This window comes from Xyrauchen texanus, chromosome 5 (genome assembly GCF_025860055.1).
Source record: "Xyrauchen texanus isolate HMW12.3.18 chromosome 5, RBS_HiC_50CHRs, whole genome shotgun sequence".
NCBI lineage: Eukaryota > Metazoa > Chordata > Actinopteri > Cypriniformes > Catostomidae > Xyrauchen > Xyrauchen texanus.
This window is the reverse complement of record NC_068280.1, coordinates 12,370,778-12,392,017: the sequence shown is the minus strand read 5'-3', so window position 1 is coordinate 12,392,017 and position 21,240 is coordinate 12,370,778. Positions and strand designations below refer to the sequence as shown.

General features: G+C 35.8%; 1 protein-coding gene across 2 annotated transcripts in view; it reads right to left on the bottom strand.

Moving 5' to 3' along the window:
- LOC127643787 (palmitoyltransferase ZDHHC5-A) overlaps nt 1–20,948 on the bottom strand; it is a 45,140-nt gene extending 24,192 nt beyond the window's left edge. For both annotated transcript variants that reach the window (XR_007970574.1, XM_052126675.1), the window contains exons 1-2: nt 20,598–20,948; nt 1,354–3,210 (exon numbers count right to left, since the gene is read on the bottom strand). Coding sequence is in view for 1 of the 2 variants with exons in the window: in XM_052126675.1 (XP_051982635.1) it covers nt 1,354–1,508 (155 nt within the window). In the remaining variant the exon portion in view is untranslated. The remainder of the gene's footprint in view (nt 1–1,353; nt 3,211–20,597) is intronic.
- Nucleotides 20,949–21,240: the final 292 nt, after the last annotated feature.

The following is a 21,240-nucleotide window of genomic DNA, read 5'->3' as shown; positions in this document are numbered from 1 at the left end:
TTTTCTTATGCAGAACACAAAATAAAGATATTAATATTGCAGACCATATTTTCAATACAATGGCAGTGGATAGTAGGGCTGCGCATTTAATTGAAAAAATAATCAAGATTACAATTACAGCTGCCACAATTAACTAATTGAGAAAAATTTACATTTTAGAAGTCAATTATTGCAGCAGTTGAGCCTTGTAACCCATTACAGACATCACCGTTGCTCGCTTCTATGTATAATTTATCAAAACATTTCATAACAACTGTTTTTAGTGCCTCTAAGAAGGCCAATGTGAGGTTGACCATTTATGCACTCTTAATTTACTGTTAAAACAGTTTTCAGAAACAGTTCTAGACATTTTTTAGATGTGCAGCCAAAATAAAAAATACAGCAAGCTTTTGATCTACCCAAAATAAGTATTTTAATGTAAATTGTATTCATCTAAATGAATCTTTCAATATCCAAGGAAATAATTACCAATTATGATTTTGGCCACAATGGTAAAGCGCTAGTGGATATTGCCATGACTTTAAAGTATCATAAAATTAGTCCATGTGAATCATGTGCCATATTCCAAGACTTCCGAATACATACAATTTGGGTTTCTTAAAAAAAAAAAAAAAAGTCATTTATCAGTGAAAATCTTGACATCAGTTGCAGATTCATGAGTGCTATGAGAAAAGCTTATTCAATATAAAATAAAAAAATTTAAGTTGGATCAATAATAAATGCAAACCAACATGTGGTCACGAACTAGCCAGCCCCTAATGAGTAATAGTCTAGCTGAATTTAGACTAAATCTCCAACCCTGTAAACCATGAGTGTTTTATATTATTGCAGTAATGAGCTGTGTTTATGTCTTGTACATGAGATGGATCTCTCATAACCCCCACGGAAAACAAATCAACAAAAATTATCAAGAATGTCAAGCACCTTAGATCAAATCAAACTTAAGTCAAGACTGGAAAGCACTATTGCCTATTATGTGAAATGGACCGAGTCAGCACATAATGCGCAGTGTCCCCTTGAAGTGGTATGCAATAAAGGTAGCGTTCAGATGTTAAAAAGGTTATAATTGTTATTTTCATGGCAGTATTTATACTAACAGCAAGAGAACACACTGCTGTGTTGTAAAGCATATCTTGCAGTTAAAGGTGCCAAAGCATACTGTATCGGTTCAAGGTAGAATCATTTGGAACACCTAAGGGAGTTCTCTTTTGTGCAACACTATGACTTTTGATGCACATTTATTCACCAAAGCGCATTTACACATTCATCAAAAATGATTTTAGCCAAGACAGCAGCAATCAGTTTTCCTAAATGTAAACGTGTTTCTGTATCAAATTAAGTATTTGTACTCACGTGAAGCAGAAGAAGAGTGTGGTTGCTCCAACTAGGAAGGCCGTTGCTGCAGAGACTGGCACATAGCGACTAGGCCGGAGGGGTCTGGATGGAACAGTGGGTTGGGGTTGGGAAGTGGGTCCAGACACGCCCCCACTCATGCTACCGCTCGGCATCACCCAGGAAGCAGGATGGCAGCACGCCCCGAAAAATTATCAGTTTGTAAATTGTGTTTTTGTGGCAGCACAAACGTATAAACTAAGGGAGAAGTCGATGCCCTTTCAGCATTATGTAAAAAGGCCACAAAATAAGCATAGTTCAAGCAGTCAAATTATCCTCCTTAGACACAAAATATGGAAACGTAGAAATAAAAATATTTTTCACATGTACAAAGTAAACTGAAAAAAAATTTGTGTTTTCATAAATTCTTGATCTAAAATGTGAAGATGGGATTGGAGGCTCTGGCTTAAAAATATTTTAAAATGTATATAAATGGTAAAGCATTGCAAAAATAAGATACAAATTGTTTGAGTTAGTCATATGTTTTTTGGTTGGTTCTTTAAAAACATTAATCTGAAAGCAAAAAGGAACTACCTGATCTCAAATGGCTTAGAAAAAGTAAAATAACTGCATAAAAAAAGTATATGACTATGGCTCAATGGCTTTGAAAGAAAAAAAAAGACATTAACATTTTTACAGCTGCTTAATAAATGAAAATGACACTGGTCAAAAGTGGCGCAGTCATTATTTTTTTTTTTAAATCAGATGAAAAATTGGACTTGAAGACAACGATTTGGTGTTGCAGTGTGAGAGGTAGAGAAGAGCAATGTTACTTAATTTGTTTGATCCTTTTGCAACTGCTGAAGAACATTAAAACAATGTATTATCTGCGCTATGTGTTTTGGAGTATGGTTATGTAGTCCGATTAACATTTCATAAGCTGCTAATTAACTTGCTGGAGTTGTCATCAGCTGTGAATGGCCAAAGTTGAGAAACAAACTACCAAAGATGTAAAAATGATGGAGTGAGAACAAGAGGAAGTAGATTTTGATGTCAGTTTTGTTGTAGTTCAGTCTGGAAGGTAGCAGTGATAGCAAATTAATTAGTTGGCAGTCACAACCGTTACCAGTTGAAGTTGCCCCCCCACCATCCACACTATCAGAAAATGTAAAAATGTCTTTCCTTCATTTTAACCAACATGTGCTACATTGCACCTCAAGTAAGGAAATGAAAAATGTCACTCTCCTGACTCGAAGCATTGCTGTTGCATAGGTGATTGTTGGCTATAAAAGACAGTCCAGTATCTTTCAAGACTTCAAGCTTACACCTGCATGGCTGATTAGACAAAATTCTCACTCTTTTCAACAACAAGAGGATTAAAGTCAGAGGAATGATCCAGCAAAAACAATTTTCTTGATGGAGCTTGCAGACAACCAAAAAAAAAAAAAAAAAAAAAAAAAAAAGGGAGGTAAAAAGACCAGAGCTTAGCTCGCTCACACACACACACACACACACACACCAATACTCCAGGCAATTGATCCAGGTAGGCTGACCGATTCCAAAATAAAAAAAAAGCAGGATACTCAGGTGAGTATGTGGGACTTGGGGGAGTAGGAAGGCAAAGCGGAGACAATGAAAAAACAGAAGTTCAACTTCTCCCTTGGGATACTTTAGTGTCGTCTTATGTGTGAGTATATCAGGCCCAGTGTATCAAGGGAGTGCCTTGAGCCATGCCTTCACTTTCTTCTCTGACTCTGTGGAATTATCAGTGTATCACATGCACACTGACACACGTGAGAATGCACTAGTCCTCTGATCCAATGATGGGCCTTTTCAGTGTGCGTGCTGGACAGCGTAGATATGAAATGTAAATAAACTCTGAAAAGAAGAAAAGAGAAAATTAGGCTTCTGAGTCAACAAAAAGTTATGGCATCAAAGTATTCAGACACATTCAAAATTTGCCACTATCTATAGCATATAATTATAGACAACATTCTTCAAATACTGCCATTAATCTACTTAAACAAATGTCCAATTATTCAAGGTAGTGACATCGCAGACCTTCGTGAAGCGAGTCATGCACATTTTGATATATGCCAAAGCCACTAACACGGGCACTTTTTTTTTTTTTTACAAAAGCGGTCCACTCGTTTCAGTATTAAATGTGCAAGCATGTGTATTTAAGCATGTTTGGTTCTTCAAGATTTTATCAAGTGAATAGTTCGCCTATATTCACATTTGTCCTCTCTTTTATTTTCCCTTTGAGACCAGTCTCACTGCCTCTGAACAACTCTCTTAATAGAGATATCTGTAGCCCAATCCCCAACCAGCTTCTCCTAGTCAATCCAACACATATCCAGTTCCTGAGATGAGATTACATAAGCTTTCACTATCAAATGTATGCAAACAAAAGGTAATGTCTGGATGTTTGCAAAGCCTCAAGGCTGTCTGATTTTGTTGCTGCACATAGACAGGTGTGTGTGTGTGTGTGTGTGCACGGATGCTAGAGTTAGATTGGTAACATGCTACAGGTAGCATTTTATGGGCTAGGTGGTATATCAAAAATTTCAGATATTTTTGTTATGATTTTATTTAAAATTGGATAAGCACATTTTATTGACCATTAAGTTGTCTAAAGTTTAGGCTAGTTGCACACCCCCTCCTTGTCTAAAGACTTAAGAGTGACAGCATTAAGAGAGAGATGTTTTAATCACATCTCTGATTTAAACTATAGACAAAATGTTGAAGTTGGTAAATTCAATAATGTCTGAGAATCAGTTCTTTTGAACTGTGTTTCAACAACTTTCATCACTAAGTTTTTTTAAAAACTTTTTTTAGGTAAGATTTTTGGGTTAAAAATTAACAAAATTACTGATCGAGTACATAAACAATCAGTGTTCAAAACAATGTCCTTACTTTACCCAGATTCACTACAATAAGCCTATAAAATTATTTGAATTTTGAGCTGTCAGGTCCGATTTGGCAGGAATTTGCAGGCTTATGAAGTTCATCATTGCGTCTATCCATTACGTCATGTTGGTTAAAACAGGAATGAAGGACCGGCTGGCACGTGTTCCAGCTAGAGAAACTACGTTCAGTTCAGTTCAGTCAGTCAGTCAGTCACACAGTTCAGGACAGCATTGCTGCAGTCTGGATGGATGTTTAATAAAGTATATTTTATCGGCATCATTATTTAATCCTCAATATATGTTTTTAATTTACGGTGTTATTGTGTGCATTGCATAAACATACCATTGCAGTATTACGGTTCACTTGCATTATCAACTGAGGCTGTACATTATAATGCAAAAATAATCAAGTCTTCTATTGAAATTGTATCAACCATATAATAAGTTTCACCTATTAAATTGATAAGTGTAGTACAACACAAACATTAATAGTAAACACTTGAATAATGCAATTAAAATATACTGGCAGTGATTGAGGTGATTGAGTCCCCTGTTCTCCATGTAAAATGTATATATATTACAGCTGTCGATTTAACACGTTATTTCAGTGCGATTAATTTTACAAAAATAATGCGTTAAAATTTTTTAACGCATTTAATCGCACTTCCCCCAGACCATAATTAGGAAGATTCCTGAAAAATGCAAGCTTGTAGTACCACCTGTTTACTCCAGAGGGCAGTAAGTGATACTTCAGCTGTATGAGCAACACACACTTTGTTACAGTGAAGAAAACACTTCAGTAGGCGTTCTTGCGTTCAAAACACACGAAGGGATCTCAAGATGCATTTAAAAATTTTGTATTAAACTATATTTAACTTGATACAGTGACCTAAACATTTTATGTTTAAGATGCAACACACCCGAGACACGACACAAGCATGTGTGACGCAGGGTGTGGCTGGATTGAGATTATCCCATAAATCTAAATCACAACTAAAATCAAAGAAATTTCCTTCAAACTTTATTTATTAAGTACTACCTCACTAATTATTTTCTTGTAGAGAGATTTAATTGTGATGTCGATATATTCTGTACATTTTGTGGTCTGCAGGCAGAAACATTTTTTCATTTATTTGGGCTTTGTCCCTACTCAACTTGTTTTTGGTCTGATTTCTGCAAGATTGTTAGAGATCATATTATTCCCAGCTTTCAACTTTGTTTTGAAAATGTTTTATTCGGTTTTTTTTTTAGCTATGACTTCATAAGGAATATTATTTGATTAATTTTCTGCTTTTGTTGGCAAAGTTTAGTATTCATAAATGAAAGTATGATGGTTATAAGCCATTAGTTTTAATTCAGAGGTTCAGCAATACCCAAGAACAATTCCAATTTGAGTAACAAGAAAGCTGTAAAGTGTATTGAAATATGTAAACAATTTGATATTTTTATTTAAACTGTTTATTTATTTTCCTTTTTGATGTTGTTTGTTTTAATATACCTCTTGGCTCTAGATGTAAAAGTTTTTAAGCATTAATTTAAAGAAATCATAATAAATCTCCAACTGATTGACAAATTCACTTGTGAAATGGATCGCTGTGAACTGTGTGCCAATGACTGGATTACGATCTATAATATGGTAGTAAACAATACATTGTATTCTAAAGCCGCTATTTGAATTGTCTTATCAATGATGAAATCTTGTGCCACAAGAATGTAATGCATTTTAATTATATGAATTTGTGGAAACGCAGACTGAGAAAGCCGAACTGCTTGTGTTTTAGCGGCACACAGTAAATATCGTAACTTCCTCAAAAGCTTATAGTTTATTTTCTTTATCGTGATATATATCGATATCGTTTTACCAACCAGCCCTAATCACATGTGAGGGCGAGTTAGACTAACTATATTTAAGGAGTCAAAAATATACTGCAAGTTTCAGAACTCAAAACTTCCTAACAAGCCCAAAAAGAGCATTTATTGTTTCAACCCTGAAGACACTACTTGTTCTGAAATCTGCCCCATAGTGAAGGGGCTCATTTGAATACTCCAGGCCTCCACAACATACGTAATCATAGTGTTGAATTCATAAAGAGCAAGCAGCTTAGAGACCTTAACGCTGGAAAAGGTCCTATTGCTATTGTAGTTTGTATCTTAATCTTTTTGTTGGTTAAAAAGCAGAGTAAGGTCCCCAGACATGGTTGTGTTTCTGGTTATGGAAAAACTGCATCGTCTTCTGAAGGATCCCACCATTAGGATTGAGGACTAACCTTTGTTCAGCACATTTCTCTAAGGATTATATTATGAAGCATTATGATTCAGCATTTGCAAAGAAACTTATATTGAAAAATGGAGCAGTGCCAACTATAATCAACATGATAGTAATCGATCAAGGGGTGACATCCACCCCACCTGGCCAACAACGCCGTATTTCCCAACATGGGATGCATAATGAACTGGTGAGACGAGACTAGGAAACCCAGGGGACGACAGTCACTTTTAAAGGCCCAAATATACATTACGCAAGTACGCGAACGCAGACACGAGCGCTTGGCCAACGCGTGGTCCCGTTGTACATACTTTACGTGCGCACTTGCGTTGCTCTGGTAGTTACAAACCTCGCACCACAAGGGGGCAATAGAAATTGTTTAGGCGCCACAAAGTGTGTGATGTTGAAGGATGTGGAGAGGAAGAGAGGGCAGGTTGTGGCACAAATAGTTGTTTTAACATCCTCTAACAGCACATATTCCTCAAGAGCCTCCTATGATCGGCATCACCAGTAACGTTTGTCTAGCTCTAGCGTACAATAACAACAAATAAGTGGAAGTGCGGAGCATCCGAGAGGATTTAGCTCACCGTACTGTTGTTGGGTCTCTGGCTGTATAGGAGTCTGCGGTTGAGGCACAAAGGGAGGGGTGATGAGGGCAGGGGTACTGGATGGTGTCTGACTTCTCTGACTATTTTCTGATCTGTCTGGGGGTAATTTTGACAGGTATGCTAGGGGTATTCATTGAAGTTTGCTTTTAATAACAATAATAAAACTTTCTTATGATCAGTCACATTTGAACAACACTGCCAAATCATGACAAATTAACTCTGTGGTCTGGTGTTTTATTAAGTAAAAAAGCCATCCTAACATGACCAAAATGACTGGATATCCATAGCTAGTTATGGCATCTCCACTGCGGACGCTTTTCCATTTCCTCCTGGCTCGGACAAATCAGTCCCGTAGTTGTTTCCATTTTCTTTTTACAGTGTCGTTATCAGAATTTAGGGAAGCTGCAATTTCTTGTCAAGCATTTTCAATCACTGTTTTATTCGAATGAAGATGGAACGAGGGATCGTAAATATGTTTGTATAATCTAACTTGTTCGGCAAGACTGTTGTTGACTGAAAACAAAAAATGTGCTCTAGCACCCCTTGCGTCAATGCAGCACGTACGTTATGCAGTTGCGTTGGGTTTGAATTGAGCACCAAAACATTTCACTATGCAACGGCACGTGGAATCGAGCTGGCGTAGTAAGGTGTGTCTGCATGCTCGTACTTGCATGAATTATGTTTGGGCCTTAACACTCCCTACAGCTGGATACAAATTACAAACAAGATTGTAGCCTAATATATGGGCTACATGAGTTCTTCTAAAATTACTAATTACATTTTTATGTTATGATTATTAAACAACTCTCCATTTAAATACAAGTATATTGTGTAGAAGTGAGTTGTGTTTGAATTGTGTTTAGCCTCAAGCTTTTTAATCCTAGAGGCTTTGTCTTACATATTGCACACTTTAAAAACAGGGTTTTTACCACTGATGCAGTAAAGAAGCTCTAATTAATGTGCGCTCAAACTAAACACTTCTGTGACTGTCACTTTGTTAGTTTTAAACTAACACTAATATTTTAATTGGCAAATTAATATTGTCATAATGTAGGCTACTTATAAAAAAAGTACCCTGTATTATTTAAAGCATTAGCTGGGGGATCATTTAAATAATACATGAGCAAAAAGAACAGTATATAGTTTGTGGATAAAAGCATCTGCCTAAATGCTATATCTGAAATATACCCATATGAATCAAATTGAATCGAGAGCTTGTGAATCGGAATTGAATCTGGAAATCCATATCAGTACCCAGCCATAATATACATGGGGAAACCAAGTCTATTAAATATTTTATTTCATATTTCCAGTTTGAGTATTCTGGTCCTCCATGTGCTTCAGATGCGGCTTATGGGCCACCTTTTTGGCAGGTTCATGAGTTCATGTCATGTGTTAATATTTTGGGGGGATAGTTCACCCCATGTCATGTATAATAATTTTGGGGGGGATAGTTCACCACCCCCCCCAAAAAGAAATTCGGTCATAATTTACTCATTTGTTACCCTCATTTGTTGTTCCATAATTGTATGACTTACTTTCTTCAGTGGAACATAATAGGTGATGTTTGGCATGTTAGCTCCAGTCACCATTCAGTTTCATTGCTTATTTAATTCATACAACATTTAAATTAATAGTGACCGAATCTGCCATTCTGGAGAAGGGTATAGCTGAAGATATAGGGAGCCCCAAACCTAACGCTTTCCCTATAACCTTAACCTTGAGTGGAAGTGACGCCCCCTCTTGGAGTTGGCGCAACCCCACCCTCTTTTGGAGATCCCAACCCCATTTGGAGGTCTCCGGCCAGCAGATATGCCTACTTGTCATTCTGCCTAACATCTCCTTTTGTGGTTCATGGAAAAAATATTTAAAGTAATACTATTGAAGTATCGCTTAAGTTATTTGATGTAAATTTGTCCGTTAAGAAATCTTAATGTTTTATTTATACATGTACAATTGCAATCAAAATTTTCACCAAGGAAAATGTTGCCTTGATATATTCAAGAAGGAATTTGGGTAGGCTTGTGGAGTACTGGGTGAAGGTTCTATATGAGACCAAAATTAATTTTAAACCAATGGGTCAGCTTAATGTTTGGAGTAAGAATGGCAAGGCTTATGACATGAAGAATACCATACCCATGGACAAGTATGGAGGTATTACAGCCTGTACAACAATCGCTTCAACTCTCTTTTGGCACCCCTACGTGGAACTTTCACCCGAAAAATGGAGCTCATGCTACAAGTTACCGCTTTGACCACTGGGGGCAGCGAAGGTCTGGGCAATATGGCAAAAAAATTTAATCTCGATTTTTATCAAACTTATGGACGATTTAAGATTCTATTTTTTAAACTTTAAAATGTACTCCAACATTATTCAAACTGTACATTCTTTATTACAACGCAAGGCAACCTAGTTAGAGAAATCCAAGTTCTTTTCATTATAGGAAACAAAGGTGAGCAAGAAAAATTTACAAATGCACCACAGGGGGTGGTCAAGAGTGTAAATGCAAAATAAATGAAAATCTAATAAACCCAGATGTTCAGAAATAATAAGAAAATGGCTAAATAATTATTAACCAGTGTAGGTATTTATTTTATATAAACCAAGTCTATCTAGAAATCAATATCTATAAATTATCAAATTTATCTAGAAATTACTTAAATATCATACAATTTGTGTGAATATTCATAAACCCCTGCAGATTAGGTTTGCATGGTTTACCGGTACTAATGAAAACATTTAAATAGTACGATATCATATTGTTGCTAATTTCGGAACCATATTACAGTATGCTGTCATTAGAAAAATTAGGATTATTGGTTGCCCACTGTCCTCCCTTCAAGAATTGTACATTTCCAGAGTCAGGAAAAGGGCTGGAAAAAATCACTCTGGACCCATCTCCCCAGCCCACTACAGGGTTCGTACACATTTTCACTATTAAATATCCACAAATTTTCCAAGACTTTTCCAAGACTTTTTTTAATGAATTTCCAAAAATCTTTTGCAACGTTTCAAATGATTCTAACAGAGCTGTCAATTTAATGTTAATTCGGTGTGATTAATTATATTTAAAAAAATAACGCATTAAACAAACAAACGCAATAAAATTAATAATGAATAAGGAATACTTCTACCATCGGACCAATTCAAGCTTGAATTACACCCGTTTTCAACAGGGGGCAATAAGCGAAACTCAAGCCGTATGAGCAAAGCGCAACTGTAGAACAAACCACAGGCTTGCTTGACACCAATTGCGACATCACAACATTAGAACATGTTCTTGCATTCAAACACAGTAGGACGGAGCACAATTCTGAATGCAAAGATCACAAGACATGTTTTTCTACATTTCAAACCACGTTTGATGCAGCGACCTTAAATCGCTGTTTGTTGCAATACAACTAAAGAGCTCTAAAAGAGTTCGTCTGACGCACATTTACATTGACGCATCCTAAGAAAGCCATTATATGTCTTTACTAATTCAATTGCAAAACAGATTGCTAAGGAACGTAGGCCAATGATGGGATTATGTTCAATAATATGGAAATAAATATATTGCCTTATAAGGCCACTTTTATTCTTATCAATGATTTACTTGTCTGCAACAATAATGTAATGCATTTTAATGAATTATGATTTTTATTTTATATACTATTTTTATAATTATTTAAATAACTAATTATAATTAATTGATCATTATACATTACTCTTACTGTTATGCGAGGAGCTCCGCAAATATTTATATATGCGATCAATTGCGGTTAATTCGATTAATTACTCGCTATATAATTAATTCGAAAACATTTTTTAATCGAGTTATAGCCCTATTTTCTACACATTTGTGAAAAATACAATTCAACATTGTGTATATAACAGTCTAAATGCACACTTTATACAATACCCACTTAGATTTTTCACAAACCACTTTTTCCCTTACACAAACAGAGGAAAATCCACTGGATTTAATGTTAATTAAACTCCCGCACCTCCCGAGATCGTTTGAAATTATTTGCAGCACTCAAAAATTTGTGAAAACTGTTTTCAGACCACCGACAGAGAGAGAAAAATTCTTCATATGCGGGGGCAAGATCAAGGGACATCAATGAATATCAGCGCACGTCTTATCTCATGTCTCATGACTTGTAATGATTGCTCATCGAGAAGTGGACAATTAACACTGCTCAGGCTCACAAGCAAACATCAACATAAACTCAATTAACATGACATTAAAAGCATTAATATATTCATACAATAATGTAAATATGAAATGTACAAATTCCTTTACTTATACACCGAACATGATCTATAGTAAGCGAACTTCAAGCGTTAATGAAGTGCCTATTCACAAACTACTCAGTTTCCACAGAAACTCATTTTGCGTAGTGCTCTGCAAGGGATCTGAGAAGTGCTTATTCGCTTTGCTCCACGATTGCACCAATCTTGAAGAATTCTTAGCACACTTGTATTGCTGAAAATATTTTGTTAGAAAATTCCATGACTTTTCCAAAACATTGAGTGTTAATGTGTTTTTCCATGACATTTCCAGGATTTCCATGACCGTATAAAACACTGCCACTACCTTATTGAACTGTAGCCTTATGTATGTATGTAAGGAATAATTGACTCCGGCCTGAGGTGGTAATGCAGTCACAACACGCAGCAGAGTGACGTTAAACCTCGATGTTCATTAATTTTAAACAATTTAACGAGCCGGAAGTCATTTATTCCACAAAGAAATAATTAGAGACCTATCTGAATCATCATGGCAAAAGGACCAGCGGATGTTTGATTCTCCCACATATCCACCTTTTTCCTGACTTCTCCACGGGCGGCACCATTACGGTGAGATAAATCCTCTCGGATGCTCCGCACTTCCACTTATTTGTTGTTATTGTACGCTAGAGCTAGACAAACGTTACTGGTGATGCCGATCATAGGAGGCTCTTGAGGAATATGTGCTGTTAGAGGATGTTAAAACAACTATAGGTGGCTTAAAAACTTAATCGAAAATGAATGTTACAATAAACCCACCCAAAAGCTGTCAATGCCTGAAACTTTGAGTCGCACCAGATGCAATAAGCAGAGGTTGCATTAACATAATTCTACATTTGCCTATTTTAAAACACTAATTATAGTAATAATAATTCCAAATGATTCGTCTCTCAAATCTGCTGATTTTTAAATAAAACCTAGGGAGACCATCCATCCTCTTTTCACATACATGTCCTCTTTTTTGGACCTTAAAAAGCGTCCGGTAGGATTCAGATTTCCAGATTTGTCCATTTTCAAATTGACGTGCTTTCTATCATCATCACCATCATACATAGTGCGTGCAACAAGAAACTCATCATGTGAATTCTCTCTCTGCACGCTGAATGTCCGTGTTTCTCTCTTTTACACACACACACGGCATGTGCAGAAAGCATGAGAGCGCAGCGTAGTAACTTTACCATGTAAATGCGTGTGATTGTGTACTTATTTATTCAGCGATTGTACTCGAAAGCATCTAAACTCAGTTTTAGTGAGAAAGGGATTTATGTTAAGTAAACAGGGAGTGTTCCATCATTTTTGACTGTCGTCAGTGATTATTTCAATGCTTGGTAATGTGAATAAGTTGTGAACCGGAAGTCTATAGCATCCACATTGGGAGTACGCACTGAGCATATTGGGTCATTTCGCCACTCGAGAAAATCGTGGATAGCCTCACCATGATTTGAAATGTAGCGCCCATAACGGTCACGAAACTAATTATTTTTTATGGGCAAAAAAAAAAAAAGGAGACCGTTCATCAACATGTACATGCTAAGGCCAGTTATAGTCTTAAGCCGGTGTATACCTGCATGATGGACGAAGCTGAGATTCAATCATACTGTGTACAATCGTACTGGGAATATTACCGCAGTCTTTTATGTCAGTCTCTATGTTGTTAACCCGTCACGTTCATTTGGAGTATGCCACACACGTGCAGCTGATCAGATAGGGAGAGGCATTGAGACAAGCACTGTGAATTATTTGTATCTTCCTTATTCAGCCTTTTGTGCATTTACAACATATCTATCCATAGCATTTGCAATATTTCTTGCAATATCTCGATTAAAAGAATTAAGTGTCAAAACGCAAATTCAAATTAATTGGAAAAATTGGCAAAACTGTCCAGTCCTAGGGCAGTGTTTTGCATTTCAGTAAGCACAGACCGACTTTAGCTAAAGAAAAGTCAATCTACTGTTTCCAATTTCGCTGAGAGATCAATCTGGCTGAATACAGATGGCAAACAGCCAAAATGCACATTTTAGATTTTAGTTTTACCAGCAGTAGCAAGAGTCTCATCCACTTTAAATGTGATGGTCTATAACTGCTCAGGTGATTGAAAGCAAAAACAACAGCAAGGAGAGCATGACCATGTATTGTCATATTAATATTTTGATCAGCCCTTTTATATCCATTTATAGGACATTTCCAGGGACAGTGGAAATGTCATACCGGAAAAGCACAAAAAATGCTTATTGTTAATACCTGAATGGACAAACACACTTTTGTTTCTAGGTTTAAGATTCAATGACCATGCCTGAGCATATTTTTTAACCCTCCCATTTTGTAAAAAAAAAAAAAAAAAAAATCTTAATCATATTTTTTTTTAATCATTTTTTAAATAAAACAAATACATTCATTTTCACAAAGTGACTATAAACGAAAGTTAACAACCATTAAACATTTTATAAATGTATTAAACATTTTCTTTCTTTGACGATCAACTCGATTTAAGAGCAATAACTTTAAACATGTTCAAATTTTATTTAACATTTACATTTTCAGTGTGACTGTGTAACATTGATATTGCTCAGTAGTGAAATAGATTTTTGAAACGGAATTTCCATTTGGGGCTTTTTTGTTGTTGTTGTTGTTGTAAAGGTAAGTTAATTTACAGTCCCTGTAGACAATATTTCATCCCGTTTATCACAATGACTTTCTACTTAATGAGCACAAAGTAAATGTGAGCCTTTTCTACAAGGAGAATTCAGCTTCTGGATTTAAAGCAACATTCCCAAACAAAAGGAGGGCTAAAGAGACACAAAATGATTGTTAGTCCACTGGTATTACAGTGAAGTGAACACTCTTCTCCCATATGTACATATAACTGTTCCAGTTTGAAAACACTGTGTCATGTGCTACACTAGCACAAATCAATGCTGATATATGGGGAGTTTTGTGACACATTTTCTTAAAGATCTACAGAACCAAGCATGTTCCATAGCAGTTTGTACTAATTTCAGACAGCCTTGTTATCAGTTTAGGCATGCATGACATCTAGTAATCTGACCCTGGTCTGGTGGTCTAAAATTGCCATAGCTGAGGAATACTGCAAAAGGTCCAAAGTACAACACTCCAAAGCATTTCAGGGTGGAGTTGCGTGGTTGAACATTCTTGGTTTCTTAGCTTATACTGTAAATGCTATGTACAGTTGAAGTCAGAAGTTTACATACACTTTAGCCCAATAAATCTAAACTTAGTTTTTCACAATTTCTGCATTTAATCATAGAAAACATTCCCTGTATTAGCTCAGTTAGGATGACTATTTTATTTTAAGAAAGTGAAATATCAGAATAATAGTAGAGAAAATTGTTCTTTTGATTTTCCCATGATGTCAAGCAAAGAGGCACTGAGTTTGAAGGTAGGCCTAAAAATACATCCACAGGTACACCTCGAATTCAGTACACCTCCTATCTGAAGCTAATTGTCTAAAGGCTTGACATAATGTTTTGGTATTTTCCAAACTGCTTGAAGGCACAGTTAACTTAGTATATGTAAACTTCTGACCCACTGGAAATGGATATAGTTAATTAAAAATGAAACAATGGGTCTAAACTATTGTTGGAAAAATTACTTGTGTCATGCACAAAGTAGATGTCCTAAATTACTTGCCAAAATGATAGTTTGCTAATATTATATCTGTGGAGTGGTTAATTTTTTTTTTTAATGACATCAACATAAGTGTATGTAAACTTCAGACTTCAACTGTACATGCAATCATAAACTTGGAAAAATCTGATCCTTGTTCAGCAACCAAATGTGCATCCTTCATTAGATATTACTTTATGAGTTCAGTCCAAATTCCTGTTCTCATAATACAGTACCCTATATCAACTATTGGATCAGGGTCCACTTTATGCGGTTGAGTCAGCACTGACAGGAAATAAGGGCTGGGTCTTGATACAGATTTGATTCAGATTCACAAGACCTCAATTTGATTAGATAGAAATTCAATATCGATTCACATGGGTACATTTCAGTTGTATTGTCACTTTTACTGACATATGAAAGAAATTCTCTCACAGCTAATGCCGTTAATTATACAGGGGACCTTCTAACTAGTCACATTACAAAATATAAATTGTACTAATTATATTGTATTGTATTCGTTTTTCATCATTTTGGTCACATTTTAGCTTTTAAACATCAATAAATACATGTATTCAATCAATAAATATTATAAATATATTATATATTTTGAATCCACATGGCAATCGACATGCACACACACACACACACACGGAAGAAGCAACGCACACACATAGTAGGGCTGGGTGATAGGACGATGTAATTGGATATCGATCGATATCTTACAAATATCCCGATGCAGAGTGCGACACTCATTAAGCAACTATGAAGTGATGAAGTCTTTAATACACACATATATATATATATATATATATATATATATATATATATATATATATATTAGGGCTGTCGATTTAACATGTTAATAACGTGTGATTAATTTAACAAAAAAATAACGCGTTAAAATTATTTTACGCATTTAATTGCAATGCTTTCCTGAGAAATTCCTGAGAAATGCAAGCTTGTAGTACCACCCGTTTACTCCAGAGGGCAGTAAGTGAAATTTCAGCTGTGTGAGCAACACACAGTTTATTACAGTGAACAAAACATTAACAACTCTTCAGCGGACACACAACACAAACGTGCGTTATGTTCTTGCGTTCAAAATACTTGAAGGAGCCAAATGCGAACCAAGGGATTTCAAGATGTGTTTAAAGATTGAGTATTAAACGATATTTAACTTGACACAGTGACCTAAACATTTTACTTTTATGATGCAACACACCCAAGATGCGACACAAGCATGTCTGACAAGCATATATATATATATATATATATATATATATATATATATATATATATATATATATATATATATATATATATATATATATAGTCCTCAAAATCTGATTGGATGAGAGACGTTCCATGAGCACTGATGGTGTGACACCATCAGCACTCGGAATGTTCATGGTGTGTGTGTGTATCACTCTGCTTGTGCTCGTGCTGTTATAAAATAAAGTATAAGAGCAGAGCAGTGCATATCTGTTAGGAGTTACTGTCTTTATTTTTGAAGTTACATACGATAGCCAGCAGGTGGTGGCAAAAGATCATTTTTGTGTGTAATATGATCCAGTTGGTGATGTAAAGTGAATCCGTTAGTCATTGTTTACATATAACAGGGCTCCGTGATCGCTCGTATTACTAATACATTTCCAAAGCTAGGAAATTTAAACGGACAACTTCAGGATTAAGGCTCATCACTGCTGATTGACACAACAGACAGATTTATTACAGAACTCAACGTACCTTTTATCGGAGTATCCACATTGGATAAATACTGTTTAAAATGGCAGAGGACATCACTGTTTCAACAGTGAATGACTCTTGCACACTGGCTACCATGAAATAGAGAGGAATACCCCTGCATGGACCTCTATTTTCCCCTGAGAAAACTGACTTTCAGAAAGCAAACAGCATCTCTGATTGGGTGTGGCAACAGGTGAGCACACATGCTCCATCTCTCTTTCTCTCTCTCACACAAACACATCCATCCATCCCTCTATCCTTGTTTATCCAATAACTTGTTAGAAACAGCACAAATCGTGATACTATTTATGCGGCCTCGTATATGCAGCCGAATCACAGAAATTGCTTACCACTATTGCGGGTTGATGAGCAAACTTACCCATGCATGAAAAATAGGGCTGGGATGATTCATCGACGTCATCGATTACAGAAACACATCTATTTGCATAACATGCATCGGTGCGTCGCAATGGAATAATTAAAATGCATCACCCGGTTTAAGCATGGATTCCCCGAACAACAAACTGCAGCTAAAAAACTGATTCGTTATGTGAACGCAAAGCACTCCAGATTCACTTTACGGCCATTTAATGTCAAATATTCGTGGTCATTGTGGGTTTATTCACGCAGTGTTATAACATGCAGCGAGACAGAGGAGATGCCCTGATATATTTCTGTGGAGATTATAAAATGCAAGAAACAGTATCTCAAAGTCTTCCTTCATGAGAAATATGGGCTTGTGAGTTAACCGGAGAGCCTTAAAATAATGTGTGAAAGTGAAGAATTTAAGGCAGAAAAATTTTACTATCGCAAAATATTATATAATATAATATAATAGCTATACAGGTTAGCTGGGTTACAAAAGAAGCAAAAGAAAACAAAACATTGAAACTCCAATGGATCAAAAGTAAATCGGACAAATAGGAGAGATATATTTTAGTTATTTAGACATATTTTGATAATTAAAATATTATTTTAATTATTTTATTCTTTTATTTGACTGTCATTCATATGTTTTTGAAACCTGAAAAGGAAATCATATACCCTTATTTTATTATAAGACCAAGCTAAATTTGTATAAATGACTTTGTTGTGCCCATGAAGAACACATAGTGAGTTTGTATGGTAATTAATCATATTCGTGAAACACCTAAAACAGACAATTAATCATCATAGTCCTAAACCAGTAATCATAGTCATAAATCACAATTATTTGTTTGACAATTAATTGTCAGCCAAATTTCACAATCGTGATCCCTAATTTTCATTATTAGTTTCCTACCTTGTGAATTGTTTTGTTACAAATGTTTCTTTTACTGAGAGTTGATTAAGAATGCACAAGTTTTAGATATTCCTGCTAGAAAAACATTTAAGTGTTACTCAAATTGCACTAATTTTACTGTAAAATTATTTTATGTTGGACTGCTAAACTCGAGGTTGACAATGTTTTGATATTCCCCCTGAAAGGAACTTGAATTTTACATTTTGTTTAATTTAATTTGTTGTTGGATTGCTAAATGTAGATCACTTTCCTTTTACTTGAATTGAACAAGTTCTTCATTAAAATCACTCCAAAATAAAATTAAAGTAATCTACATTTAGCAATCCAACGACAAAATAAATTAAACAAATGTAAAATTCAAGTCACTTTCAGGAGGAATATCAAAACATTGTGCACCCTCAAGTTTAGCAGTCCAACATAAAATCTCCAAAATAAAATTAATGTTGGACTGTAAAATGGAGATTACCAGTTAAAACAGGGCTATTTTTGTTGCAGAACAATATCCTGCAGTGCACACAGTTTCTTGTACATTTGTTTGTGTTTAAGAGAAGATAATTTATTAAAATATTAATGAGACAAGTTTTTTTATATTTATTTTGGGTTAATTAATTGTTATATTAATCACAAAATAATAATAAAAAATCTTTAGAAAAATTGGCAAATTAGTCAAATAATCGTTAGATTAATCGATAAAAATAATAATAATAATAATCGTTAGATGCAGCCCTAATGAAAAACCCATATGTGGACGAGGAGATTGCGAATATGGAGCTGGATTCAGCTTATTTGGTGGGTGATGGATGCAAATTTCACACTGGACTGCTGTTTATTATATATGGCTACTTCCCAGATCCATGGTTTTGCCATTTCCAGATATTGTTGATCACCTTCGCTTAATGAGTGTTGCACTCGGCATCGAGATATTTGTAAGATATTTTCTATATCCAATAATATCATCCTATCGCCTACTATGTGTGTGCATTGCTTCTTATGTCTTTGCTGTATGATTCATAATATATTTTTAAGAAGTGTCAATAAACCTGCTCTTCGGCACAGTTCAAGTTTGTATTCAACTTATCTGCTTGCTAACTTTATGCAGGCGTTGGATTTTGTAGACACCGTTATTTTAGAATGACCAGAATAACATTTCAGGTGCGATGATTGGTCCACTGGTTCGTCAGTTATGAACGAGATATTCAGTAACATTACTTTTTTTATTTTTTTTTAACCGCATCTTGTATTCCTAATAAATTCAGTAGGAGTTTATTCATGAAATGTGTTTCCATCATCGCTTATACACTTCTTATCCAATACAAAAAATGTAATAAAATTTTATTTAGTTTTTATGTGCACTTGGAGATTTTATTTGCATCTTGGTGTTTCCATCCAGCGGTTTTTATACAATATCTCAAAATGTGCATAAAGATGTGAATGGAAACCCAAAGCATCTCTGTTTCTTTCCAATGATCGATAGATGGACAGAGAGATAGGTATTCCTATATACCCGCCCCTCTGCACTTCAATTATAAAGCAGACAAACATACCAGAACTAAGCTGGTGCTGCTAGTTATGTGACCTAATATACTGGGGGAAAAACGCTGGCCCACAGCCAGGAATCATTTGATTCAATCCAAGCACAGGCATGTGTATGTCTAATAGGAGCACATATTCTCCAGTTCAGCACGTTTTTAGTCATATGTGAGTCACTGACTTTCAGTAACCTGGTTAAGGCCCTGAAATTATTTCATTTGAAAACAATGGTTGCTATTTTCCACTCGTAGACAAGCAGGTTACCTGATGAAACTGAACAACTCAACTATGAATACAAAAGGTGCAAAACTGAATAACGTGAGCAGGTGAGACGATTAAAGGGCTAAATGCAGGGGCGTAGATTACAGGGGGGATGGGGGCGTGGTAATCCCCCAATAATCAAAACAACACCCCCATATATATATATATATATATATATATATATATATATATATATATATATATACACACACAAAGATAAATGGAAACATGTAAATTCTTCACACTGTATAGAATTCACAATGTTCAAGCCAAATCTACGCCCTTGGCTAAATGGAATAAAAAAAAGTGTGGCGTTATGTAAAGGTCTTACTTTGAAGTGGTGTGTATCTTTTGGGTGTGTTTCTGCAGCTGCACTGTTGTCATCGGTTTAGGCCGCGACATGAATCCGCGCGACACCGATTCTCAGCGCGAGGATTCATAAAGATTTAATCGATTACATCAGTGCAACTGCAGCGTAAAACTATAATCAATCCGCATATTTAGCGTTTTATCTCGCTGAGCATAAACGTTAATGTAAAGTCTATCTGTAGTCACCACCTTAATAACATAACTTGTTCTTTAACATAAGGACTAACAGCGAATAGATGACTAATACAAGACTCAAAAGTCAAACATAACGACAAACGAATAAATATGGAAGAGTTCCATCAAACTATAAACATAATAAGAAGTTATAACAGCTGGGCAGGACCATTAGCATGACAGCTAATATATCTCCCCTTTGAAATAAAATAACACCTACCTGTCAGTTCATTAGCGTCGCTGCTTTAGAGGATTGGTGTGTGTGTGACATTGGTTATCTTCTTAAATAGATTAGATGATGGCTTTAATCGCCGTTTCAATCTTTGTGTGATGGGGTCTCCCGACGGCTCACTTAGCCAGTTAGCCAGCGTCCAAACTATGAAGCTTTTGCCTTATATTTTACACACCAGAGCTTATAAAAATGCCATTCGCGGATTCGGTTTCTCGCGCTAATCGTTAATTATTTCCGTTAAATCTATACTCTGTTGCGAATGACTTGACAAGAATGCTGTAGCTTCAAACTGACGGCAGATTTAACGTAATTCCAGCCAGCACAGCACAGCTCAGCCGCACGAGCCTCTCAGAACAGTCTGACGTCTCCGCCCTCCTGTGAGGTCATTCGCCGTGAGCAACTGTCAATCAAAGCGTAGCGACCAATGGCAAAGCGCAGGAGAGCATTTGACTGGACTTGTCAAACTCTTCCGAATCTCAGGTGTTGATGAAAGAGCATAACGGACACCTCTGCCTGTCATCAGCGCGCGGGTGCAAGCAAATTGCTGTACAAACAAAGAACGAGCGGTGGTGAGGCTTTCAAAATGATTGTTTTTTTTTGTTCATAAACAGTGTGAACAGTTAATACTTTT